The following is a 26,645-nucleotide window of genomic DNA, read 5'->3' on the forward strand; positions in this document are numbered from 1 at the left end:
CAAATTAAAATGTTTATTACGATTGCTGCCCTACCTAAGTGAAGTTGGAAGCAAGGAAATAAGGCGAGGGAAGGAAAGCGCAGTGTGGAAATGGGAGACCTGCAAGTCAAGATCGGTTTTTGCTAAGCAGCAGCACAAGTTGAAGGAAACAGTCCCTGCAGACTTGGGAATAATACAGGTCTTGCAAAATTAATAATGTAAATTTGGGGGAAACAAGGAGATCATACGCTCCCACCATCACCATAGCTACCATCCTCACTGGCGCGGCTGTTCGTGACTCTGGTTTCTTCATATATCTCTACGAGAAATATTAGGAAATGATCATGCCTAAAAAAGCGAGGAAGGCTATGCAACAGATGGCAGCATCTGCAGACACACACAAACCCACTTCATGCCTGGAAAAACCAAGGGATACCTTGCGATTATAGCAGGAGATGAGAAGGAAAAGGTCTAAGAACAACAGTAATAATAATAATAACAGCAATAAAAATAATAGGGGTATCCACATTTTTGTATTTATGGTAAAGAGCATTTTCAGAGACAAGGCTCCCGATGCAATCTTGGGGTTTTTAGTTCTCTTCCAGAGAGCTGGACTCTGGGTGTGTTTTGTGGGATGATGGTGAAAAGGAGGTGCTGGGTATCTCCTGGCACAACATTGGAGAAGGTGGTGATGATGCCAAACAGAGTCACACAAAGAACCCCAGCCCTAAACGTTTAAGGTAGCTTCCCCCCAACCTTTGGGACCCCAAAGTCCCCAAACCACTGCCAGCCCCCAAGTCTGGGAACAGTGCCTCTCCTTCCCTCTCAAAGGTGGGTCCATTCTGACCCAGCGGACGGAAGGGCAAACCTGCCCTGCATTCTTTGCAAAAGGCCTTTAATCGGCTTATGTCCCTCTCGGCACGTGGGTCCGCCTGCTCCCCTCCAAAGGCTGGATGGAAATTGGTTTGGTTCGGCTTAGTCCAGCCCCATCCAAGACAAAACCTTGAGGACTGGAATCCTACTTTATCTGTTAAAGGCAGGACTGACACTCCATCTGAAATATAACCAGCCTAAAATGATAGAAACTCATGGCAGAGGGAACCTGCACCGGGGGAGACCCTGACATACTCTCAGGTTTGCTGCCCAGCGCTTCCAGGTAAGGCTGGGGACGATGGGGATCCTAACTCTGGGTGGTCTGTATCAACTTCCCACAACCTAGCGTCTCCCAGATGCCTTGGACTGCAGCTCTCATCATCCCCTGACTGGAGCCTCAGGGTGACTAAGTCCATGGCATCGGAAGGGAGATTGGGAGGCTCAGGAAGGAGGGGCTGGTACATTTACAAGTGTGGACTAATATATATATATATATATCCCTGGGAGGCTTAAATCCAGGAAGATAAATGAAATAGTCCTCAATTAATGGTCTCCTTCCGATCGCTGGCGCCCATTATCCCCAATTGAGCAGGAGGCACGAAGTTGGCGATGGAACAGGCAGCAGCGAAAGGGAATAAATCTTGAACTTTCCATGAAATCGGATTGGAGATGATTAATCTGAGATCCCTGCCTGGGAGGGTCCCCCCGGTTTGGCTCCATCTCATTAGGAGCCCCCCCGCCTCTGAGCATGGACAGATGGCGCTTCCTTCTGATTGGCGAAGGGCGAAGGGTGGGCAATGGCCTGGTCCTGATGGGCGCCATCCCCCCTTCCTTCCCGCTCTGCTTGCGCTGCTTCCCTCATCCTCACCTTTTGCTGGTGCAATTGATGCTCTGTCTCCATAGGAACCGGTTGTCTGGGGGTGTCTGCCAAGGACCACTTTCTCCCAGCCTCTCCATCGCTATTACTGCCTCCTCTTCCTCCCCTTCTTCCCTGGGGAACAGGCGCGGCTGGTGGCTCGGATGAGGACCAGGGCAGCACCGCTTCACAGGTAAGTCGTTGCTTCGTCCTCCAGAAGTTTGGGAAGGGGGTGTGTGCACCTGAGTCAGAGAGAGAGAGAAGAGTTTCACCAACAGCTCCCCAAGACACGCCATGCCTCCCCGAATCTTGGCCTTGTTCCTGGATGACAGGTCCTATCATCCACAAGGCAGAGGTGATGGGAGATGAAATCCAGATGGTCAGTTCTGAATCGAAATTAATTTCTGAAAAAGAAAAGCTACCCCGTTTTCTGTTTTGTTTTGGCCTCAGAGGCTGACAGGACTTGGCTGGGCTCAGCGAATGCAAGCAGCCGTTTGGGTCGGAGGGTTTGTGTTTTGGAAATGCCTGAGGCTGGGGAAGGCGAGGCTGAGATTGTGTGTAGTTTAATGGTGTGTGTGTGTATGCCTGTGACAAAGGTGTCCAAATGCCTTAAATTAAAGCCCTTGAATGCAGCAGGAACCATCTTCTGGGTCCCTCTGCTCCATCGGTCAGTCTCTCTGGACAAAGCGTGAGAGGCCCCTGTCCTGCCTTTGGGTCCCTGCTCTGCATTTGGGTCACTCCTTTTCCCTTGGACACTCCTCAAACCACCTGTGTCTTTGATGGCTTTGCCGTCAAAATGACTCCCAACCTCTGGGCATGTGCAAAAGGCTCCTTCTTCCTTACAAAGGTGATCCCAATCATTACCTTGCTTCTCCCCACGTAAAGCATGCCATTTGAGAGCTCCAAAGGCTGGCTGGAGGGGATCACACAGTCCTGTAGGGAAGGCACTCTGCGTATGTCCCAGGGACCTTTGTTTCATCCCATTTACAAGGAGTAGGCTCTTCATTGGAAAGAAGAACCTAAAAGGAGGGAAGATGTGAAAACCTTGCAGCTGGACAGGTGGACTCAGTCCTCTTTGCAACACAGGGAAAGCAACAACCCACCATCTTGAACTTAGAAACGTTCCTTTTCTGGACTGCAACTCCCAGAATCCCCCAAACTGTGCCATCCATCCTTCCTGAAGGATTCTGCAGTCCAGCAAAGAGAACTTTTCCGAGCTTTGGTTTCTGTCCCCATTATCCGTAAAGCAAAGCTTGGGAAAAGAATAAAGCAACACATCAGAATAAAGGAACTTGGATCTCCAAAATCTGTGGAAAAAATTGGAAGGGAGGGTGAATGTCACAGAACTAAAAAAGTGGAAGAGATTCCCAAGGACCATAGAGTCCATATAGTCCAGGGCCGTGTGCTTTGCTTTTCCCTCCCTGGCTCTTTTGCATGGCTTTTGCACAACTTTCTGCGCACACCCATCTGGCGCTTTCCACCCCCATCTTTCAATCCGCCGCTGCAGTGAATTGAAAGGAAGACGTAAATCCCATAATCTGGAGGGATGGGCAGCAGCTTCCAAAGGTTATAGATTAACAGGAGAAGGGACCTTCTGGAAAACAGCCGGGTGGGATTTGGAGGGCACCTGGCCTGGGAAGGAGCCACAGAACAATCCCCTGCAAACTGGCAGTAGACCAGGGAGGCCGGGTTGGCAGGAGCCAGGAGTGCCAGGCTGCTTGGTCCAGAGGGTCAGTGGCTCCGCTGGGGCAATGGGTCCAGCCTCGGAGGGTGCAATGCTCTTCTTCTTCCTCAGCCCTTTCCCAAATCTCCTGACACTTCTGCTAGCACCAACATTTTTGCACGTTACCTGAGTAGCCGAGTAGCCATAAACTTATCTTGTGGGTTGGGAACACTCTCCAGACGTTGTGGGATTGGGATGCCTAGCATTCCTTACTGCTGGGAGTCGTAGTCCAACAGTCCACACAGTTCCCATCCCCTCCTGTGCCAGGAGAAGGCAGGCTTCACATGCTCAGAGGTCTTGTCTTCTTCAGCCATCCCTCTTGTGCCACAGGCGGTTACATCGCTTTCCGTACCATTCCTGGTCTTCCAGCTCTTTCTTCGGAGTTGCTATGGCTATGACTGAGCCATGAGCAAACCTTTTGGGGAACAGCAAGGAGGGATGGAGAGCAAGAGGCTCTTTCCTTTATTGCAAAAGTCTCTGGCTCAGTCCCCTTAGAAGCTGGGACAGCCATGTTCTTGGAAACCCAGCAATTGAGCAACAGGGACCAGGGTTTGTAAACTGGATGTACCTTGGAGGCTGGGGCTCTTCCTTCTTGAGCTCAAAGGGAGCCCTGGGTTTCCCAAAAAGTTTTGTCTGATGAAGGAGGAGACATGGATCTAGGCTGCAAGGCAAAGACAAACCTGACAAACCTCCTCCGAAAAAAAGTCTTGCCAATAAAACCTTGGGAGGTCACACTGAGTCAGAAACAACCTGAAGGAACAGAAGTGGTTCCCATTTCATAAGGTGAGAAAGTCAGGGAAGTCACTCTCTGGCTATACTAGTTTGGGTTCCAAGGAGCAGATAGAGAAGCCTTGGTTGCTGCACCAATTCGGTTCTCAAAGGGAAATGTTTGTGTTTGGATGTGCTTCTACTGCTGACCAGCTTGCAAAAATGCTAAGCAAAGTGCGTTTGTTGGCTTGGGTGACAGTCAGCTGTGGCCAACAGAAGCTGGCAAAAGAAAGGAAGCACCCTTCAACCTGGGCACAGAAGCTTTGCAGGGCTAGAAGCCAAATTCTGATTTGGGAGAACTTCCTATGGTCTGCATCCCAAGAAGTACATGAGTTGGGTGGGAAAACGGGGCAAGGACAAAGCCAAGTGGGCAAGCAAAGCACCATTCTCACAACTACGGACCCAGTGTCCCCATGGCACACTTTCCAGGGCTGCCAACCAGAGCTCAAGTTATTTTCTCAAGCAAATGCTTTGCTTTTTGTTCACTACTTTTAAGCACTTGCGGGTTCTCAGTTTTTTAAATGGGCGGCTTATCATGCTGCTTATTACATTTCAATCATTTACCATTTATTTATTTTTTAAATCTAAAACTACAAATAGGATTAGGAATCACCACACGGTGCAACGTTTCAAGAGGCACTTCGAACCTGTGCAACACCCTGAAAGATTCAATAGGCTGGTTCTTAAACTATGTGTCTGGGTTCTCCCAAGGCATTATAAAGGGAAACATTTCCTGACCATGACCTGCCATACTTTTATGTTTTCCAGGAAACTGTGGCACGTAGCTAGGTTTTCTTCACCACCACCACCAACCACCACCAAATAAATACTTGGGTTGCAAGGAGCCTTACCAGGAAAAGCTGCGTTTCCAGCGCAGCCTTATCAGCGAAGGATGCAGGCGCTGTGAGGCATTGGACCATTCCTCTGCAATTGCGGTGCTCCGGTGCCATGGAGGATGCGTCTACTCTGGACTACGAACTGCTGTCTCCAGGCCAGATGGACCCTGGACCCGGGGCCCTCCTTGGCATGGATGTGGAGCAGAAGACTGTCTTTGCCTTTGTCATCTTCCTCCTGATCTTCCTGGTGATCCTGATGGTACGCTGCTTCCGCATCCTCCTGGATCCGTACAGCCAGATGCCCGCCTCGTCCTGGACTGACCACAAGGAAGGCCTGGAGAGGGGGCAGTTCGACTATGCCCTTGTCTGACTCTGGACGCCAGCCGACCCTGCCAAGATGGCACTGTGGAGGGAGTGGTCAAGGGGCAGAAACCCTGGGCTCATCCTATTCTCATATTGGCTCTTTTCTATGTGGGGATATATGTTTGGAGACAGGGAAGCGGTGGGAGGGAGATCAGTCCAATTTGTTTAATCCTGACCACAACAGACCCATCTGACTCAATGGGATTTGCATAGTGGTGGCTAACAAGTCCCATCATTTCAGTGGGTCTAAGTGGAGGCATTTCCCTTCCCCTTTGCATCTGGTGTGGCCCCCCCAAGTCTTTTGTGATGTGTCGGTCAGGGGCTGGAGGGTGGGTCAAGGGAAGGGTGTTGTGTTGCTGCAGGTATGGTGCTGGTGGTGTGCGTGTGTGCATAGGAACCAATACGTAAACAGCGGGGAAAGAGAAGTCCGATGTGCTGGAGTGAGGAGTCGGGGCCAGTGTTTGGAGGTGGAAAACCCTGATCCTTTCCCCAGGTGTTCCTTTTTGGATGCTGCCAATAAATAAGAAAGCATCTTGAGCAAAAAGCTTGCTGGGGTGTTTAGTAGTCAATGGTGCCTATTGGCTTCCATGTTAACAGAGGCTATGAACCGTAAGATGCTTTGAACCCCATTTTGAGGAAAGGCAGGATATGAATCAAGTAGAATCTGTCTCAGGGTTTAGTCCAAACTTTGAAGAGCGTTATCCCAAGCGCTGGACTAATTTAGTTATTGGGCTCAGCCCCTTGTATACACTCCCTTTAAGAGCCAGAGTGGACCTGCCTCCTGACTGACCGCTGGCTCTGGACACATCCCTTTGGCCCTGGTCCAGGGAAGAAAGGCGGCAGCAAGACCACCTGCAAGGAAATGCTCCTTCCTTTGGCCTGCTGCTCCCAAAATCCCCCCCAAGCCAGCCACAACGCTCTGTTGAGGCCAACTGGAAACAGACAAAAAGGAAAAGGCTGCAACAAATTTAACCCAAAATAACTTTATTGCCGCCGCCGCTGCTGCTCCTGGTACAAAAACAAAACAGGTGAAGAGCAGCAGTTCCCGGTCTCAGTGCCATGTGTGCGGCCGGCCCTCCCGCAAACTGACCACTGGCCCACGGGGGAAATGACCCACAGACTGGGCTGGGAGGAGGCCGCAACAACTCCACACCCACACAAAAAACGCTCACCCACGCATGCACACACGCACCTGCCTGCACACAGACACACCCCTTGGCTAAGCGATTATTACCATTGTCATTAATAATAATATTATTATTAATAATAATAAAGGGAGGGGGAGCACCATTTGGCAAAACCCCAAAGGACAAGTTAGGGGAACAGCAACCACAACGACGACGACGACAAAATCCAAGCTGGCGAGGGTATTGTGAGGTCTGTCGCGCCAGCCTAGCGCCTGCCCCCTTCTCTGCCGCCAGGGGCTTCAAGTTTTTGAGAAAGGACGGGAAATCTCCATGCCACCCAAGGGACACGTCTTTCTGGGCAGGGCCTTAGCAAATAAAGGAGCATCCCCCCCCCCGCCCTCACAAATATGACATGCATTTTAGCTCAAAGCTCTCACAGATTTAGAATGGAAGGAGCCCAGAGAGAAGCCAGGGAAGTGCCTGGGGAAGTGGGGCACCAGGAGGCCAGGCGCAGTCTCAGGGCCTGGGCTTCCCCATCCCTGTTTTTCAGCAGCCCAAAGTAACATCCAAAGACCTTTCGGAAAGGATGGAGCAGAATGGAAGCAGAGTGGCTGACCAAGATGGAGGGATTAAGTGCACTGATAAGCGGTATAGAAATGGACTTGCTATTGCTATAAGATGACCCAAGGTCCAGAAATGACTGGGGGAGCTGGGTGTGTTTAGCTTGGAGAAGAGAAGACTGAGAATTGATAGGATAGAGCCATCGGAAAGGAGGCCATGGAGAAGAAGATGGAGGGAGCGTGTTTTCTGCAGCTCCACAGACTAGAACATGAACCACTGGGTTCAAGTGACAAGGAAAGAGATGCTACCTAAACTTTTGGAAAAAACTTATTGCATGTAAAAGCTGTTCAACGGTTGAACAGATCGCCTTGGAGATCTTTAAGCAGAGGCTGAATGAGTGTTTTTCAAGAGTGCCTTAGTCAGGTATTTTCCTGCATGGCTGAAGGGGGTGGCCATTGTGGCCCCTTCACACTCCAGAGAGGGGTTGCCCAGCTAGTACCAGATGTTTGCCAAATGTGTAAATTCCCTCAGGCCTGGAGGCAGCTGGAAATGGAGACCCCCAGTTTGAAACGCTGGCTGGCATTGACTAGGATGTGAGACGCTCCCCCCCCAAATATGCAATGCAGAGACCCTGAAATGTTTGCAGAGACAAAGTCAGATGGAAAGGGTTAGTACCTGAGAGCAGGAGGGAGGGTTAGGTCCCAATCCCAAAATGTTTGCTTTCTCAAAATTCACACTGGGAGAAGGTTCAGTGTTTCAGGCTCTTAAAAACAAATACAAAAAAAAGCATAATCAACAACAATGATACAAAAAGCACCCAAAGGTTAAAAAACAGAAGTCTCACTAGGGCAGCTTCAGTGTTACCATGCCCAAAAATTAAAAAGGAAAAGAGAGCAAACAACAATTGTGCTGTCTCTCTTAGGTCCAGGACACACAGCAGAAATAATCCAATTTGAGGCCACTTTAACTTCCCTGGCTCTGTGCCAGGGAATCCTAGGAATTGTAGTTTATTTTGGCACCAGAGCTCTCCGAGAGAAGCGGCTAAATGTCTCCCAAAACTATGGTTCCCAGGATTCCCTAGCATTAACCCAGGGCAGTTAAAGCGGTGTCAAACTGGATTATTTCTGCAGTGTGTTTTGGACCTTAGAAAAACCCACCCAGCAGCCACTCAAATGAGGGGAAGGAAGGATGCTTCGGAAAGGAAGATGGCCGAACATTTGGAGAAAGAGAGGCCATTGCCTTGCTGAGGCACAGAAAAGATGACTTAGGAGAAGGGGAACTCTGGCCCAAGGAGGAACCCACTATTCAATATATATAGGCATATGGTACTGAGGGAACATGCTGCTGTGTGCCTTCCAAGTAATTTCTCACTTAAGGAGACCCAAGGCAAACCTATTGTGGAGCTTTCTTGGCAAGATTTCTTCAGATAGGCTTTGTCCTCCCCTTCCTCTGAGGCTCCTGCTCCTGCCCCAAACCCAAAAGAGAATTAAAGCCTTCCTGGAGAAACAACCACATGCTCCACAATGCACTTTGCTGCTGTTCAGTTAACTCTAGTGTGCTCCCAAGGCATGCTGTTCCACCAAGGATGCATCTTAATGGCTCTGGAAGAGGTTTTGTGGAGCTCTGAGAGTCCAGACCAGGCTAGAATAGTCCACTGTAAAGCAGAGGAAAACATAAAGGGGACAGAGAATGGCAAAATGCATCTTCTTGCCCTGAGGCTCTACTTCAGCATGACATGTGTCCCTCATCAATCACTTCCCATTTAGTGACACATAACTCTAGAAGGAGTGAGAGGACAGAGCAAGGCATTTTGGAAACAGAAGCCCAGATCCTTTGTTTTTTGGGCTGGTGGTAGTTGTGGAAGCTGGACTTTGGTGCTGTTCCCATGTCCTTCTGCAGAGATTGGTTCAGATCAGATTAATAATCCGGCACGGTTGGCTTGGTTTGGCTGTTCGCCCCCCTGCGATCCTCTTAAATGCAGGATCAATTGGACGTATGAGAGAATGAAAGCTGCCTTTCCCCCTTCAGATGAGGGAAGAGATCAAGGGCTACCTGGTCAAAGCAGAGGACTTACTAAGATTTCAGACTGACGGAACGAGGGGAAGGAGCTGGAGCACAGAAGCTACCAGCTGAAGAGTACAGATGTTGCACTGATGCCTTCGCCTGAGGACTGCTTCCTCGGACCTTTCTGAGAGTCTCGCACTGAGAGCTAACCCCCGGAGTGTGTGAGGAAAGGCTGGGAGCCTGAAAAAGAAAACATGGGGCTTGGAGAAGGGTACATTTCCAGGGCGGTTGTTCTGAGACCCCCAGAAGGTAATGCCGCTGGAGGAGGTGCTGCCTTTCATGGCATGGGGCATGGCGCAGGAGAGGTGAGTTGGAGCGCAGCCAAAGGGTCTGTTTCCGCTGGTGTCCCCGTGAGTTGGGTCTAAAAGAGGTGCAGCTGCAGCCTCATCTTGAGCCCCCGGCCAAGCTCCCCAGCAAGGTAGTCGATCTCCTTGAGAGCCTCCAGTTTCTGCAGTTCCCGCTTGCGGAAGAGTGGCACGCTGACAATCTCCAGGCGGTAGGTGCCTGGGAGGGCCTGCTTGCGGGCCACATGGAGGTAGCTGAGGCCCTCTCTCTGGTGGATGTGGAAGTGGCCGCCCTGGTTCCCCTGGGTAATGATGTAGCGGACACGGTTCTCCAGAGGAGTCAGGGCAGGAAGTAGTTCCAGGAGGTGCTCCTTTGGGCCCAGGCTGGAAAGATTCAGCGTCATGGCCAGTGGCGCATCCACGTCGATGCTGGCCAGGCTGACCGCTGGCTCATGCTGCGGGAGAAGAGAAGGGAAGAGAGAGGTCAGGCAGGGGAGCTCTTGGAAAATGTATTTTCTCAGGGATGTGGGGCAAAAGGAGAGCCTTTCCTCCCCAAATAAGAAGTCTTCCCCCTCAAAATGAGATTCTTCTTCAGTCTGCTTGTAACATACTTGAGGATCCCAAAGCAACACGTAGGGATCCTCAAGTACGTCACAAGCAGGACCCTACCTTAGGGCAGAGCATTTGGGAAGGGCTGGCCTGGCTCCCCTTTCCATCCCCCCCCCCCATGCACCTGGTGTTTGCTGGTGCCATTGATGCTGCGCCGATGGCGCCCTCTCTTCGGATAGCCATTGATCTTGCACTCGTAGCAAGCCTCGGGCGACAACAGGTTCTCCTCTTCCTCCTCCGGCGGGGCTGGCAGGTAAGCCTCCTTGCCAAATCCTAGGCCTGAGACACAGTGCCTGCGCAGGTGGAACACAAAGGAAGGAATGGGCTTGCCTGCACCTGTCTTCCCATCCCTTGTGGCTCCATGGATGAGGACAAAGGGGCGTTTGGGGAGAGGGAATGAGGCCGACACAAAGCTTGTTGGAACAGCTTCACTAGCTAGCAGTCCTCATTTCTGGGAACAATTCAAACTATGTTTTGTAAATATGTTGTAAAACACCTTCAGTCCCAAATGGGGAAAAAGGCAGGATATAAATAAACAGAACAACAACAGCAACCTGGACAACTAGGGTCCAAACTCTTTGAAAGACCCTTTCTTTCTATTTGTGCGTTTGGGAGCCTTAACATCCTCAAGGGATGGCTTTTTCTTGGTCCTACCACCTTCAGAGGCTCAGTTGAGGAAGATGCAAGAGACAGGGAGGCCTTTTGGGTGGTTGCTCCCAAGCACTGGGAGTCTCTCCTATGCAGCATCTGGTGCTGATTTCTCGGATGAGCAGGCTGACCTAGACCCACTTCCAATATGCTTAAGGGTTGGAGACAGTGTTGATGACAGGAGACAGGGCCTTCTTGGTGTCTGCTCTTAGGCTATGGGACTCCCTCCCACAAGAGGTTTGCTTGGCCTCCTGCTTCTCTTCTTATTTACCCAAGCCTTTGACTGTCAATAGGACACTGCAAGAGTTCTTGTAACTGAAGTAGCCTGTAGTTCCATCTTATACTTTTGACTGCTCTCCTCTGGAAAACATTCCAGCTTGTCAATATCCATCTTGAACTGTGATACCCAGAACTGGACAAAAGAGTCCTCCAAAGGAGGTCTGATGATGGGAAGGCAACTTCCCTCGACCTGAACTCTGCGCTCTAACTCGCACCATCAATGTTCATCAAAAGGTTGCTAGCCTGTTTCAACTATATTCTGCTTTGACATAACCTGGAAGCTGCCTTGGGTGCCACAGAAAAAGAAAGGGGTGGGTGGGATATACATGAAACAAATAGGTGGATAAAATAAGCGTCCTTACCCCTGCCCTGCCCGGAAATACCCGCTGGGGCAGCCGCACAGGTAACCACCCTCTGTGTTGGAGCAGCCATAGCTGCAAGGGCTGCCACCCGCCGCACATTCGTTCACGTCCTGGCAGCCCCCAAAGGCCTGGTCGAAGTCGAAGCCAGACGGACAGATGCACTTGAAGCTCCCCAAAGTGTTGTAGCAAGAGGCCGAGCCGCAGGTCGAGGAGCTGGAGCACTCATTCTCATCTGTGGCCAAAAGGAAATGAATGGGGTGAGAAGTGGGTCTCTCTCTGTGTGTGTAACATCCCCCTCCCATCTTTCCACATTGCACTGGAAATCCAGGGACGCTTTGGGGTCCCCTCCTTATTTCCTGAGTTTTCTGGTCCTACCAGCAAGACAGATTTTCTTTTTTAATCCAATACTTTCTGGGTTGCTAGACTTCTCATTGTAATTTTTACCCTTCTGCTTCTTAAAGTTGGGCCTGCAGTGCTCTATGTGTGTGTGTGTGTGTGTGTGTGTGTGTGTGTGTGTGTGTGTTTATGTGTGTGCATTTTTCTTCATTGCTTTGCAAAACTGCTCTGAGGCTGAGGAGAGGAGGGAGACAGTGGAAAGAGGAAAAACGACTGGTGAGATAGCCAGGATTCCCTGTTGCTCTTAAGGTTGCCGTGTGCAGGGGAGGTGCGTTGTCCCATTCATCACAGTAATACATGAGGAAGGGGAGACCGTGCAAAACATTGCAAGTAACATGGTCAGTGGAAACTAAGTAACTTGGCTGGTGCAAAAAGTAACTTTTGTAAAAATAAAATGCTTTCTAGTTATTTGCAAAATTAACACATTCCTGGATACTTTCCAAGCTAACTAGTTTTTCTGGGTACATATAAAAGTAGCAGTTTCCTAGTTACAATTAAAAAGTAAAAATTTCCCATGCTATTTCTAAAGTGATTAAAAGGCATGTCATAACATTCAAAGTTGACCCGTGCACCTGTGGAAGTAGGCTCAAGTCTACAAAAGCTCATGCTCATGCTACCAACCACTTTCTTCCAAAGGTGCTACAAGATCCCTTTGCACACTGATTTTCCAGACTTACATGGCTAGGTCTTTGAATTCTGTTAACACTTATCAGTATGACTTTTTAAATTATGCCCTAGCAGCCAAGAAGAGGATAACTTGTTACAGGTAACTATGTAACTCTGACACTCCGTGTTCAAGGGGGGAAGTAACTAGCACCCCAGCATTGGCCTCTGTTCAGGGAATGGGGGAGAGGCCATTGCTCCTCAGGTGAGTCTCAGGGCATCCCAGTGACCTACTTACCCACACATTGGTTCCACTGGTAGTGCTGGACGTAGCCGTGAGGGCATCCGCAGCGGTAGCCCCCCCAGGACGTTCTGGCATCCGTGTTGGCACCGATGGTTCCCATCACACTCATCCACATCTAAGACCAAAGCGAATGAAGGGATTAACGCCAGCCTCAGTCAGAAGAGGCAGAAACAGGTCAGCAACAGTAGCGGAAACTGGGAGAGAAACCTTGGCCCCTGTTTGCCACAGGACAGCATGCCTGGAGCAGCCTGCGTCCCGTCCTGAATCCATGCACCCTCCTCCACTTACCTTCGCAGCTGCTTCCAGAGACATCAAGGGCAAAGCCTTTCTGGCACTCGCAATTGTAGCTTCCAGGGGTATTCAGACACTGTCCTTTGACCCCACACAAGGTGGGCTGGGAAGTGCATTCGTTGTTATCTGCACAAAGAGGGAGGGGGAAATCATACTTTTGGGATGGACAAGTCAGCCAATTTCTTTTTCTCATTTCCACAGTGTTAAAAAATTTGGTGTCTTCCCAAATGTCCCAGAACTCACCAATGCAGGACGAATGGTGCTGGGTGAATCCCGGTGGGCATTTGCAGTTGAAGCCCCCGATAATGTTCACACACAGGAACTGGCAGTTATGCTGCTTTGTGGAGCATTCATCCAGGTCTACGGCCAGCAAGGAAACAAGCCAGGGTTACCCTGTGCTCAGGGCTGGGAAAGGGGCTTTTGGAAAATAATTGGCTAGCTCACTACAGTTCCACCCCAGCCCCTTACGCTGTTCCTTGCATAGGAATGCCAGGTAATGCTGTGATATCAAAGGTGATCATGCTACATAGTGCTATGATGTGAGAGTACTATAGTGCATCATGACCCTATAAATTACATTTTTTTAATTCAGGTGGGAGCTTACCTTTGCAAGTCTTCCCATCTTCCTGCAGAATGTAACCCCTGGGACACGAACACTGGAAGCTGCCTTCTGTATTCTTGCAGATGAAATTGCAGGGCTTCGGAGACTGGCTGCATTCGTCCAGATCTGCATCCGGAAGAACGAGAGGCTGACAGGAAAGGCTCAGTAGACCCTCTGGCCAGGCTCTCTTGGCCACTGTCTTAAAACCAAGCTCCCACACTTTGGCACAAGGGACCAAAATGCTTTTAGTAGAACGTGTTACTAAAGCTTCTGGGGCACAAATGCGTTTGTTGATACTTGCCCATGCATTTTAAATGGGCTTTAATTGCTTTTAAAATGCCCTGTTCTAAGTGCTAGCAGCTTTTAAATCCTTTTTATGGTTTTAAGATGCATTAAGATGATCAAACCAAATTTTGTTGAATAGACCTCTAACTTCTTTGGAGGTTCTTGGAAAACACTTGAAGGTGCACAACAACAACAGTTAAAACAGAAGCTGGATGGCCATCTGTCACAGGGAAGGCTTGGATTGTGTCTTCCTCCATGGCAGAAGTGGGTTGGACTGGATGGGACTTGGGGTCTATCCCATTTTATTATTCTATGATCCTTCAGATGTAGGACAGGATACTAATCTTCACAGAGATAGATACATAGATAGTTGCTCGAGAGTAGGCTACAAGCCACTATCTTGTGTCACAAAATGTACTCCCCTCCCTCCACCTCCCATGAAAGAGCACGAGGCAGCAACAAGAACCAGCACATGGACCATGTAATATTCCTCCTCCAGTCTTGACTGAGGCTGTCTGTAACTAGAAAAGGAACTAGAAGAGTTCCAAAGAGAATATATATAATCACCCCTTGTTAAGTTAGGACTGTAATGGAAGGCAGGTAGGCTGTACTTAATGCAAGAAGGAAAAAAGGGTGGGAATCAGTTACAAGCCACACATTATTTGTTGTGTGTTATTTCGAAGCCCTGAACCTGCCTTGGTGGCCTACCTACCCTGGCAAGCGGTGCCAGTGATGTCAGTGGTGTAGCCCAGCTGGCAATGACAGCGGAAGGAGCCCAGGCTGTTGATGCACTGGCCATTTTTGCAAAGGTTAGGCAGTACTTTGCATTCATCAATGTCTCCATTGAGAGTGGGAGGGAAAGAGAAAGAAGAAGAAAAATTAAATTCTCTATTAAGAACAACTGGGATGGTGATATTTCCATCCTGCTTTATAGCAAAATATCTCAGGTTAAAACAATTTAAAACAATAGAAATAATATAAACAGACTGAAAATACAATAAACACATCGACAGGTTAAAACATGTTGCAAAGATTATTAGAGTGTAGAAAATTATCTGTGTACAGCACTGGAACTAAACCAGTGAGGCCCACAGGCTTTGAAGAACGGCTGTATTTTTACTTGGTGCTCAAAGGAAACCTGTGTTGATGACAACTGGGCCTCTAAAGGGAGGGCTTTCCACAACTGGGGTGCCACAGATGAGAGGGCCCTCTAGAGATAGGGAGGACCCCCACCCACCCGCCCATAGACCTCAATCCTCAGACAGACACATCTAGGGAGAGGGGTTTCTTCACATTTGGGGGGCCCAAGCTGTTTAGGGCTTTAAATGTCATCACTGGAACCTCTCATTCAGACTGGAAACGTGTTGGTAGCCACTTTTTGGACTGGCATTGTATGATGCCTGCTTGGTATTCCAGTCATTCCTTGACCCTTCTCCACTAGTGCAAAAGAAAAGATGGGGTACTACTAAGGCTGAATACCCTCTAGAGAAAGGGAGGATTATTCTGAAGCCAACCAAGGCAAGGAAACAGTACCACGCGTGGAGTGGAGAGATGCTTTTCCTGCCATCCCCACCTAGCAGCTGCTGCCTGAGGCAAACAACTCATTCTGGCCCTTCCCTTACTTACCTCTCCCATCAGTTGTGTAACCCAGCCCATGCGGACACATCTTCTTGTAAGGGCCGGTGCCTGGAAAAGGGCAGAGTTCGCACTGGGGACCCCAGCCTCGCCCTCCGTTGCAGCAGCACTCCGATTTGGTGACCTGGTGCCGGTTGGTGGAGGACATCTGGCACATGGTCTGGAGCACTTCCGTGAAGCAGAACCCTTGGCGGGTGTCTGGGGATGGAAGGGGGGAAAGGCAGGAGGTGCTCAGAGTGACCACTCACTGTCCCCTCGGATGCTTCATGAGGGCAAAGTGCAGGCAGGGCAAGGGCTAGCAGGGACTGGTCACTCTCTTCAGGGCATGGCCTGGTGAACCTGAGATGAAGCTAACAGTAAATGGGCTCTTCCAGCCACGTCTGACCTCCTCTCCAGTGTTTTCTGCATCAGTTGGGTTGACAGACCCAGAGGCAGGACTGGGGAAGATGCAGGGGTCAGTTTTCACCCCATGGCCTCAATCCCTCCCCTGGTTGCTGCCGGAACATGTCAAGAAGGGGCACCCCATGAGCTGCCACTAAGGGCATGATCCAGGGAAGGTGGCTTACCCAGGCACTCGGTGCCAGAGGGGCTGCTCTGGAAGCCTTCATTGCAGTCACAGTGGTAGCTGCCCACTGAGTTCACGCAGCGCCCATTGGGGCAGATCCCAGGCTTTGTGCGGCATTCGTTCTCATCTGGAGAGGAAGCATCAGTGACAGTTGGTGTATATGTATATGAGGGGATTTCATGTCTCCCACAGGTATGTGGCAAAGAGGTGGAGTGAGGACATCCCCAGTTTGGTGGAGGGCTGCTCTCTCTGACCACAGACAGGCCCAAAATTTCCCATGGAAAACCTTCCCTGTGTCCCCAAATGAGAACTCTGAGAGCCAGCATGGTGTTGTGGTTTGAGCATGGGACAAGGACTCCAGGACACCAGGATTGAAATCCCTTTTGAGCCACGGAAACTCACTGGTTGAACTTGGAAAAGTCGCACTCTCTCAGGACTACGGACTGTGCACTTAAATTCTGTTTTAGCCTCAACGAGTGTGTCACCATTTAGTCAATGGGATTTACCCACATATTCTCTATTAAACAAGACCTTTAATGGACCTAATCTACTTGGGACTAAACCAACAGGTTTCCAACGCTCGCTGTCTAACCTACCTCAAAAGATATTCTGAGGATAAAATGTGTGTGCACGTATAAAACACCTGTGTACATTGCTCTCAGATCTCTAGAGGAATAATATACAAACGTAACACACAGTAAAACAAAAACATCACCCTTGCTATACCACTCCATCCAAGCAATTAATATAAGGCTCTGAGTAATTTCCTACAACTCAGTCTCCCTCTGGATCCAGAGGTTTCAACAGGGCCCATCTACGTGGTTTTTACCTCCTGTACAAACATGACAACTAGAAACCTGATTTAAAAACAAAACAAACAACAGCATTTGTATCACCTGTACAGCCTTCGCCATCATGCCTGCGCTGCATCCCAGGCGGGCAGATGCAAGCAAAAGTCCCAATGAGGTTCTTGCACATCATCCCATGAGATTCGCAGTCATGCATCCCTTCAACACATTCGTCCAGGTCTGTAGTAAGACAGGGAAAAGAAGCCGGGTGCAAAATGGAGAAGGAGATATGCTTATGCTTACATATTTCATGTTTCTGAGACTGGAAACTTGCTTTCAGGGAAGGGGAGAGAGAGTTGTGTGGGAGAGCCTCTCCTTTGTGGGCCATACTTTCTGGGCTTAGTCAGGTAAGCCTGCACAAGGCTCCTTACCTTTGCACATCCTCCGGTCATCCCGCAAAGTGTATCCGGAAGGGCAGGTGCAGTCATAGGAGCCGAGGGTGTTGATGCACCGAAAGGCACAGAGCAAAGGGTTCAAGGCACACTCGTTGATATCTGGAAGGCAGAGATGGCAGGGAAGGGGAGAGACATTTGGGTCATTTCACTGAGCCTTGGGGTGCACATACAGAAAGTGGAAATTAGCCAGCACCAGCCGTCCCAAAAGTAGTGCTTAACCCCGTTACCTTCACAGGTCATCATTGGCCCCGGCTCAAACCCTTCGTCGCACACACACTCAAAGCCCCCGACCACGTTGGTGCAAGTCCCGTTCCCACATGGGTTTCCAATGGAACATTCGTCTGTGTCTGCCCAGGACAGGAGAGAGCAAGAGGGCACAAGGGATCATTAACAAACATGTCTGTCTTGCGCCACTGGGGTAATCCTGGATTTGTCTACTCCAAAGTGAGACCCAGTGCGGGGTGTACGCCAGAGGCTGGATATGAATTACACTGGCCGAGATTGAATTAAGGAGGCCAGTATTCCCTTCCTCCTTCTGCAGTGTCCAAAGCCCCCTGCCAAACTAACTGAAAAAACCCTGAAGCCACCTCACATAGCCATCCTATACTTCATGGTGAGCAGGCAGGGTCAGAGAAGTGCCTGGCTACATCCCAAAGCCAGATGCACAATAATGACTTCAGTGCTGAGATATGCGGGGGTCTTCCAGGGGTCTCAGCACCACTGTGATCATTCCGTGTTTGGATTTGGCAACAGAGCCAGATGCCTCTCCAAGCCTGTCTGCCCACCACATCCCCAGGAATACTAATGGTAACAGGGAACAGAATATAAAACAACAGCCTTCTTGCCATGGGACAGCAACCCAAACACTTACCCACACAGTTCACTCCGGTGTAGTCGAGGTTGTACCCAAAAGGGCACTCACAGCGAAACGATCCATCAGTGTTAATGCATGCCCCATTGATGCAAATGCCTGGGTTCTCAGAGCACTCATTCACATCTGAAAGGGGAAACAGAAGGAGCCCAATAAGGAAGGCAAAAGATGTTGTCCCGTTCCATTCCTAGCCCATCTTTGTACCAGTTTATCTTGTACCCAGAAGAAAGTCAGGGTTTATCCAGAAAGGTAAAAAAAGACCCTGGAAGTATTAAGGCTTCCCAGCTTTTTTGGTTTTGACTCTACCTGCGTATGCACAGTTTTGCATCCAAACTCTTTCTGGAACTACCCCAGGTTTCCCTCCCTTCCTCTCCCTTGGGTCTTTCTCCTTCCCCTGATCACAAGCCACATTTAGTTCCGGTGCAACACAGTCATAGAGAGGTACATTTTGGGAAAGAGTGGATTATTTTAAACTGACTGGGGGAATGGGAAGGAAAAGTCCTTGGAATATCTGGGAATTCTTCAAGATGGGCAAAAAGTCACTCAGTTCTCCAAAATATAATCAACCTGGACTGGAGCAAAACCTGAGACTTGAAGAGTCCCCACCCCACATTTTATGGAGAGTCTCTTAGGGCCCGAACAGACAGGCCAAAATAAAGCTGCTTTGGGTCACTTTGGAAGTATGCTGTTTAAATGACACATGCATCTGCAGAGGGTAGAAGCGGCGCCAAAGCCGCGCTCCAGTCCTTAGTACTGGAGCATAGCTTTAGCACAGCTTCCGGCCTCTTAGGACACATGCATCATTTCAATTGCATATCTCCAAAGTGATCCGAAGCAGCTTTATTTTGGCCTGTCTGTTTGGGCCCTTCGTCTCTTTCTCCTAGTAGAATTTCATGATGTAAATCTGAAAACAAATCTCACCAACAAAGCCTCCTTTATTTACACAGAAAGGAGAAAAAATGCACGCTTACCTTCTCTGGTATCTCCTGGTCCTGGAATAGCCCCATGACCATATGGGCACAGCTCCTGGAAAGCAACTGCACAGCAGAACAGAAAGTCGATAATCACCTTCTCTTTCTAAGCTACAAACAAGTATATTAATAAATGCTGCTGTTCAGATACTGGAGGACAATGCCCCAGCTGTGGGGATATCAGGTGAATTCAGATCAGACAAAGTGTGGGGCAGAAGAGCAGAGTATGACCAGGATTCAAATCTCTGCTCAGCTGTGGAAATACACTGGGTGACTTTGGGCAAGTCATGCGCTCTCAGCCTCAGAGGCTTGGAGTACTTTTTGCCAAGAAAACTTTATGACAGGTTTGCCTTATGGTCGAAATGCACACAATAGCAAGACCAAAAATACCAGCAATATTCCATTTTAATATGTAGATCTTTAGCAAGCCTCTTATGAAAAGTGCCTGGCCCCAGGACACACTCTTTCCAAAGATCCAAGCAGCCTGCATTTCTCTCTTTCTCAGTGCCAGACCCCCAAGGACAGACATCAAAGTACCTACCATTCCCCTCCTGCGGGCACAACTCGCAGGGGTCTCCCCAGCCTTCTCCGGGCATCTTGCTGCAGCAGCACCGAGCTTTTGTGGTGTTGAAAGCTTTGGGGACAGAGCACTTCCCGTTGTCAAAGCGGGTGAAGCAGAAACTCTGGCGGGTGTCTACAAAAGGCAGGATACCAAAGTGAGGCAAGGTGTGTGAAAAGGGCAAATTATACTTTAATGGCAAGGAATGGAAGGGAACAGGGTCAAAAAATTAAATAGGCAATAAATGCCTTTTATACAAATCTGGGGTGCCAGTGTAGAACACTGGATCCAGCCCTGTGGGGCAGCCTGCCGAGTGATACTCACCGAAGCACCGTCGACCATTATCGGAGAGCACGAAGCCTGGTGGGCAGATGCACTGGAAGCTCCCGGGCGCATTGGTGCAGGTGCCAAAAAGACAGATGTTTGGCTCCTCCTCGCATTCATTGATATCTGCAACCCCACCACAGATGACAGGTCAAGCCCCACAGAACAAGGGGAGGGTGGAAGGCCCTGGCCAGGCAGAACACAGCCTCTTTTGCCCCTATTTAATTCAGGCTCTTCCTCCCCAGAATTCCAAGGTTTAACACCCGAACATGTCCAAGCAACTGCTACAGCTAAAATAGAAACAGGGCTGTCACTGATATCTGGCCCCTCTTTGGGCACCTACAAAGCACCCTCCATGTCTCAATGTGTGCCGGCTGCTGGCTGGTGTCTTCAAAAGAAGCTACAGTCATGCCAGATAACGCATTCCAGGTTTTATTCTTCAGAAACCCCTTTTAGAGATCAAGCTCGAACCCCAAACAGATTCATAGATACAGAAGTTACAGCTGTCTCTGCTGGCGGGTGTGAGTGTAAGCAAGTGCAGAGTGCACCCCTTCCCCTTACCAATGCAGTTGTCGTTCTGCACCTCATATCCTGGTGGGCAGATGCATCGGAAGGAGCCCTCCAAGTTCTGGCAGGTCCCTGGAGAACAGGTTCCTGGGAGGCTGATGCACTCATTGATGTCTGCAAGGGAGGGAGAAGAAAGGGATTGCCACCATGCCCCCCAAAGGAATAAGCAGCTCAGCACCCCAAGGAGGCTTCACACCTCTCCCTTTGCTCCTAATTTTTTTTTTTGGGGGGGGGGAGGTTTCAGAGAATTCACTCCATCAGTAGCTGGAGATCTAGGAATCAGGTGGGCCCTACAAACAGGTTGGGGCAATTAAAGGAGGAGAGAAACATTGGGGTAGTTCAGAAGGAAGAAAAAGGTTGGGGCAATTCATGAGAGAGGAAAGTCAATTCAGCAGAATGAAGAAAAAAGAAGCCTTTTCTCCCCTTTGTCCCAGGGCTGAGCCAGACCCCCTGTCACCCTGCTAGGACCAGAGCCTGGAGAAGTTACTTTTTGGGGAAATTGTGATTCCCAGAAACCCTCAGTAACCAAGCCAGCTAGAAATTCTAGGCACTGAAGTCCAGGAAAAGGGCACCCACCTACGCAGTTCTTGCCATCCGGCGTGTGGTCATAGCCTTCTTGGCAGAGGCACCGGAAGGAGCCAATGTTGTTGATGCACTGTCCGTTACGGCACACCTGCCCCGCTAGCGAGGAACACTCGTCCACATCTGTGGGGAAGGGCATGTTGGGGCATGGGAGAAGCCGGCTGGCCATTCCCCTGGACCTTGGCCAGCCCTCCCTTCCTCCTCACCCGGCCCAGGCCACTGCGGCTTCCTTACCCATACAGTCGTTGTTGTGGGTCAGCTCAAAGCCAGGGAAACAGAGGCAGTTGTAGGAGCCAACTGTGTTCTTGCATGTGCCATTCCCACAGGGCTGGCGGTCACATTCATCAATGTCTGTGAGTGGGATTGGGTACACATAGTCACAAAAGCAGAATAAAAAGATGAAGGTAACTATTACATCAGACGGAAAGTGGGCAGTAGCGTTTTCAAACCTGAATATTACATGTTTGGCATCTTTTATGACAACCTTGAGAGGTAGACCACAACTATGCTCTCCTCCTTACACATGGGAAGGTGATGTTTGGGTGGAAGTAGTGGGTTTAAGGCTACCTGGAGAGTCATATTCATACCTGGGATGTTCTTCCATCTCATATTTTTATACATAAAAAACAGAACCAAAAGCGAAGTAGAAGGTTTTCATGGTCAGCATCCATAGTTTTTTGGGGGGGTTTTTGGGCCATGTTCTAGAAGAGCCCATTCCAAAAGCATTTATAATGTGGAGACAGAATTGAATATAAAATCTGAAAAATTATGTGGGCCTCTTTTAAAGATCCAAAGCATTTCACATATATTAACCAACACTGTACAGGGATCTTTAATGTGAAGCCAACAGAATAATCTCTCACAACCAATCAATCACTTCAAGACATGACAAAACTAATTCAGAAGGATAGCAAATATGTCAAAATTATTTTAGAGCAAGGGCAAGGCTTTCTGCCCTCACTCCAAATTTTTGCTACTAGTCTGCCAGAAAAAGTCAAAGATGGATAATCTATGGGGGTTACTGTTGTTAAACCCTGGAGTTCCATCAAGACAGTTTCTGTTCTCCTCCGGTGATTGGGAACTACTGCTACTCAAAGCGAAATACAGAATTCTCCCCTCCTCTCTTCTTTTTCTCCTTACAACAACCTTGTCAGGTAGGTCAGGTTGTGCAAGAGTGACCATTCCAAGATTATCTTGGGACTTTTGTGGCTCAGTGGGGCCTTGTAACCAGACTGACCTCTGGCTTTGGGCCGGCAGGTGTCAACATGCCAAGGAAAATGTGGCACACGTACCCATGCACATGGTCAGATCGCCAGTGGCCTTGAACCCGTTGAAGCAGATGCAAAGGTAGCTCCCTTCTGTGTCAACACAGTCGCCGTGGCTACAGACATTTGGGATTTCCTGACATTCATTGCGACCTGGGAACAAAAGCCAAAGACAGAAAACAAACAGAAAAGAAGGTGGGCAAATGTTCTGTCGGGGGCTTGCAGCAAAAGAGATTTCTTTCAGGGGGGAGAGAAGGGTCAGTGGGCCAGGATCCACATTTTTCCCTCTCCTGCTCAGTGGTACTGACCAGTCCAAGAGAGGCCACACAGTACATTTGCAAGCGTACACGAATGGAACCACTTTTAACTGCTACTCCCCCATCCTATGCAAATCCAGTATTAGTAGTTTCTCTACTGACCTTCCCCAAACTACTGCTCTCTGGGAGTGCATTCCAAGTCCCTTGCCAAACTACAAATCCCAGGATTCTAAAGGACAGAGCCACGGCAGTCAACCTGGGATCAAAGTGCTGTAACCCTAACTCCAGCAAATTAAGATACTCTCCAGGGTTGCTTCACCCTACACCTACAATGCTGGTCCTACATCTAATCCCACTGACCGAGGACTTCTGCATCCAGGTTACGAGGGAACGGTTCCCATCTTACCCACACATGCTCCGCTGGGAGAGAGTTTGTATCCAGAGGAGCACTCGCATCTGTAGCTGCCGGGGATGTTCAGGCAATCCGCGTTGCGCTGGCAAAGGTTCTCTCCACTGCTGCACTCATCGATGTCTAAGGGGCAGCAGAAACAGAAGTGGAGAGACAAGTCACGTCCAGAGATGCAAAGATGCTCCATCCCACTCCCCTGCTGTAAGCTTAGCCCCTTTGTCTGTGCATCTCGTCTTGAGAGGCCAGTCCCCACGCCACCCATGTGCTCTCTGACACGGGGATCCTTGTCCTTGGTCGTCCTACCTTCACAGATCAAGAGGATGTTGTTGTAGCTGAATCCAATGGGGCACTCACAACGGAAGCTGCCAATCTGGTTGATGCAAACCCCATTGGTGCAGATGGCTGGGATCTCGCTGCACTCATCGATGTCTGCAGGCAAAGGGGCTGTCACTCTGTGGCTCCTGGCACCCAGAGAGACCTGGGTTCACATCCCAGCATCTCCTCTTAGGGTCTCTGAAACCCTAAAGAGCTGCTACTGTCGGTCAGTGTAGACAAGACTGAACTAGACTGGCCGGGGTATTGGGAAGAAGGAGCAGAATTGCAGAGCACCCATCCTGCTAGAGAAGGCTCAAGAACCACAATTTTCCTCCCAGCTCAGATGTAAGGGTTCACATACCAATGGGTTTCCCTGTGTGGATGTCAATGATAAATCCAGGCGCCTGGTTGCCACAGAGGATCTGGTACTCGGCTGTAAGGAAAAGAGGTGGTCAATGGCTCAGTCTATGAGGGAAGCAAAGAAACCTCCCAAAATGCTCACCTCACTTCAAGCATCTGAACATTTGGGAGGCATACATGGTGGTTCTGAACTAATTCTGAGATAAAGTGCTTGCAAAACCATATCTGTGGTTTTACAGTGTGGGCAGCTTAAAAATGCAAGTGTGAACATCCATCCATCCATCCATCCATCCATCCGCATAAATAAACGCTCACCGTGCAGGAAATAATGCATAAAAACAAATGCAAATTTCAGGTGTGGGGAGGAAAAAGAAACAACGAAAAACAAATGGGAAGGAAATGTGGGTAGAATTTGGAAAAACTTCGTGAGATCGAAACGGCGAGGTTTTCACATCCCTGTGTACCTTTTGAGAAAACCTAACAAACTAGGCCTCAAGGGCTTTAATAAAAAGGAATTTTGGATTTGACACACTAGACATAAATTGGACCTCCAAGGGAAAGTGTTCTATAATCAGAGAGCTGCCAGTGAGGAGGCCTTACTTACTGCTGGCAGGCGTAGGGCAAGGTTCACATGGTTTATTCCAGGCTTTGCCGATGTTGTAGGAACAACAGCACATCTTCTTGGTCATGTTGAAGGAGAGCTCGTTCTCACAGGTGTCATTGTAGTTCCGGTAGCACAAGCTTTTCCTCATGTCTGGAAGAGAGGCAAGCAATGGATCCGATCATTGAGTACATCAGGAGACTCCTGATGGCAGATCAAGCCCAAAGAGACTGCTACAAGTCCAGAGCCCTGTTCCCTGATGGTGAACTAGGTGGCCTACTGGGAAACCCAAAAAGAAATGGATAGATTTTCCCACCTAAACCCAGAGAATTCCAGTTGGAGAGACCGTGCTCTGAACAGCCGTACTCTCTCTATGAACCTGGCAGAGTCTTAAGATCCTCATACCCATGCAGTTGTTGCCTCCGTTGACTTGCATGTATTCCGGGGGGCAAACACAGGTGTAATTTCCCAAGGTGTTATAGCAGGTCCCTGGCCCACAGATCCCAATGTGAGCGGAGCATTCGTCGATGTCTGAACAGGGAAGGTGGATAGTGGGACAGGGGAGGAAAAAACCCAAGAGTTACCCAGCATGCTAAACTGAGGTTATCTTACTTTGGACTCATCCTAAGACAAAGTGACTCATTGGAAAAAACAATAATGTTTGGTAACATCAAAGTCAGGAGGGGAAAATGGGGACTGCACTACAGGATCCAAAGCCCCAAAGGGTTAGAGGAGAAAGGGGGACTGTTGTACGGTCTACCTCTGTCTTCACCAATGTTTCTGGGAATTCTGCTCTCCAAAAAGCAACCACACAATACCTTCGCAAATGCGGGTGTCTTCGTTCAGGTAGTAGCCCAGGGGGCATTCGCACTGGAAGCTCCCAAAGGTATTGACACAGTTCCCTCCTTGACAAAGTCCTGGCAATTCTTGGCACTCATCGATATCTGTAAAAGGGGCAAAGAAGGAGACAGAGCATCCAGCTGGTAAATCAGGGCTGGCGACAAGGAGCACCCAACTTAGTGAAGTAGGTGAAGAAATTCACTTTAAACAGCTGGAGAATAATATACTGTAATTAAGAAATAAAGAGCGATATTTTCCTAACATTTGAACAGAATCTTGTACTGCAGCAGTGCAACTGTGGGGTTGAGCTGTAATTTACAGCTAATATTTTTAGGATTGCTAATCACAAAATGTCATTTTTAAGCTGCATTTGTAGCCAAAACATGGCTTCTCACACCAGAACCCTCAAAAGGTTATCCTCATTGAGCAGAGGCACTCTGTCCTGCTTACCTTCCAAAATTACTGTGATGGGGTTTGGACGGAAACCTTCACCACCCGGACACAAGGTCTTGTATTCCGCTGCAGGAAGAGATTGAAGTTACCCAAAGGAAAAGGAAACCAACTGCCTCCACAGCAGCCCCGCCAAGCGTGGCCCAGACTCACTGGTATTGGCTGGGGGGCACAGCTCACAAGGGTTGCCCCAGGCCCGGCCCAGGGAACAGCAACACGAGGCCCGGGTGACGCCAACGCCAATCTCAGCGCTGCAGGAGATGCCGCCATCGCCCCGGTCCTGCGTATCCAGGAAGCAGTTACCAACTCGGGTATCTGGGGTGGCAAGAGAGAAGAAGAAAGAAAACGAAATAGAGAGAGAGAGAGAGAGAGAGAGAAACATGGCTGAGGAGTAGCAGTGGCACAAGACTGAGCAAAAGGTGGCCATCTGGTTGGATAGTGGACTCCAACTCTCATTGATACAGTCAAAGGAGTGAGGGATGATGGGTATTGCGGTTCAAGAGCATTTGGAAGTCTGCACAAATCTCCCCGGCCCCCACCTTAAGAGTGATGGAAATGCCTTTGTTTCCATCATAGTAAAGGTGCCTTAGCCCCTGAGGTTGGGAAAGTTACTAATTTGGATTGCAACAGGCAACTTGAAGGCACATAGACACATGACAGTTGGAACTAAATTTTAAGATACAGGCTAATGATTGAACCACAAAACCTTCACAGAGAGAGACCTGAAATGTAAAACAACACACACACACACACACACACACACACACACACACGCACGCATGTACATATGTCCATCTTCGAGGATGCAATAGGGATTTGTCCCCCACCTGCACTTACCTACACAGCCCACTCCAGTGGGGTTCAGCTCAAAGTCTTGAGGACAGTTGCATAGGTAGCTCCCAGGAGTGTTGACACACAACCCGTTGATGCAGTTCACTGGATCCGCACATTCATTGATGTCTGTGGAAGGAAGAATTTGGAGGCAGGGAGGAGAGCGTAAGTACAGTTCTGTCCATGAC

General features: G+C 49.2%; 2 protein-coding genes across 2 annotated transcripts in view; one reads left to right on the plus strand and one right to left on the minus strand.

Moving 5' to 3' along the window:
- The first annotated feature begins 1,874 nt into the window (after window positions 1-1,874).
- CTXN1 (cortexin 1) lies at window positions 1,875-5,989 on the plus strand. The gene is made up of 2 exons (XM_042479619.1): window positions 1,875-1,901; window positions 4,968-5,989. The coding sequence occupies exon 2, from the start codon at window positions 5,148-5,150 to the stop codon at window positions 5,403-5,405; it is 258 nt and encodes an 85-aa protein (XP_042335553.1). The 5' UTR covers window positions 1,875-1,901; window positions 4,968-5,147; the 3' UTR covers window positions 5,406-5,989.
- A 382-nt stretch (window positions 5,990-6,371) lies between these two features.
- FBN3 (fibrillin 3) overlaps window positions 6,372-26,645 on the minus strand; it is a 77,916-nt gene continuing 57,642 nt past the window's right edge. The window contains 31 exon segments of the mRNA XM_042479013.1: window positions 6,372-9,889; window positions 10,168-10,336; window positions 11,333-11,564; window positions 12,630-12,693; window positions 12,695-12,750; window positions 12,924-13,052; window positions 13,170-13,286; window positions 13,531-13,653; window positions 14,525-14,650; window positions 15,439-15,645; window positions 16,014-16,139; window positions 16,909-17,040; window positions 17,232-17,354; window positions 17,483-17,602; window positions 18,127-18,252; window positions 19,098-19,163; window positions 19,639-19,791; window positions 19,981-20,106; window positions 20,542-20,661; window positions 21,124-21,252; window positions 21,364-21,480; window positions 22,422-22,547; window positions 23,058-23,183; window positions 23,364-23,489; window positions 23,737-23,808; window positions 24,340-24,489; window positions 24,742-24,867; window positions 25,155-25,280; window positions 25,627-25,695; window positions 25,780-25,941; window positions 26,464-26,586. Coding sequence (XP_042334947.1) covers window positions 9,512-9,889; window positions 10,168-10,336; window positions 11,333-11,564; window positions 12,630-12,693; window positions 12,695-12,750; window positions 12,924-13,052; window positions 13,170-13,286; window positions 13,531-13,653; window positions 14,525-14,650; window positions 15,439-15,645; window positions 16,014-16,139; window positions 16,909-17,040; window positions 17,232-17,354; window positions 17,483-17,602; window positions 18,127-18,252; window positions 19,098-19,163; window positions 19,639-19,791; window positions 19,981-20,106; window positions 20,542-20,661; window positions 21,124-21,252; window positions 21,364-21,480; window positions 22,422-22,547; window positions 23,058-23,183; window positions 23,364-23,489; window positions 23,737-23,808; window positions 24,340-24,489; window positions 24,742-24,867; window positions 25,155-25,280; window positions 25,627-25,695; window positions 25,780-25,941; window positions 26,464-26,586 — 4,145 coding nt within the window. The 3' untranslated portion in view covers window positions 6,372-9,511.

Source organism: Sceloporus undulatus, chromosome 7, assembly GCF_019175285.1.
Source record: "Sceloporus undulatus isolate JIND9_A2432 ecotype Alabama chromosome 7, SceUnd_v1.1, whole genome shotgun sequence".
NCBI lineage: Eukaryota > Metazoa > Chordata > Lepidosauria > Squamata > Phrynosomatidae > Sceloporus > Sceloporus undulatus.

Coding starts and splice junctions, on each gene's coding strand:
- CTXN1 (XM_042479619.1), top strand. CDS start 5,148: ATGGAGGATGCGTCTACTCTGGACTACGAACTGCTGTCTCCAGGCCAG.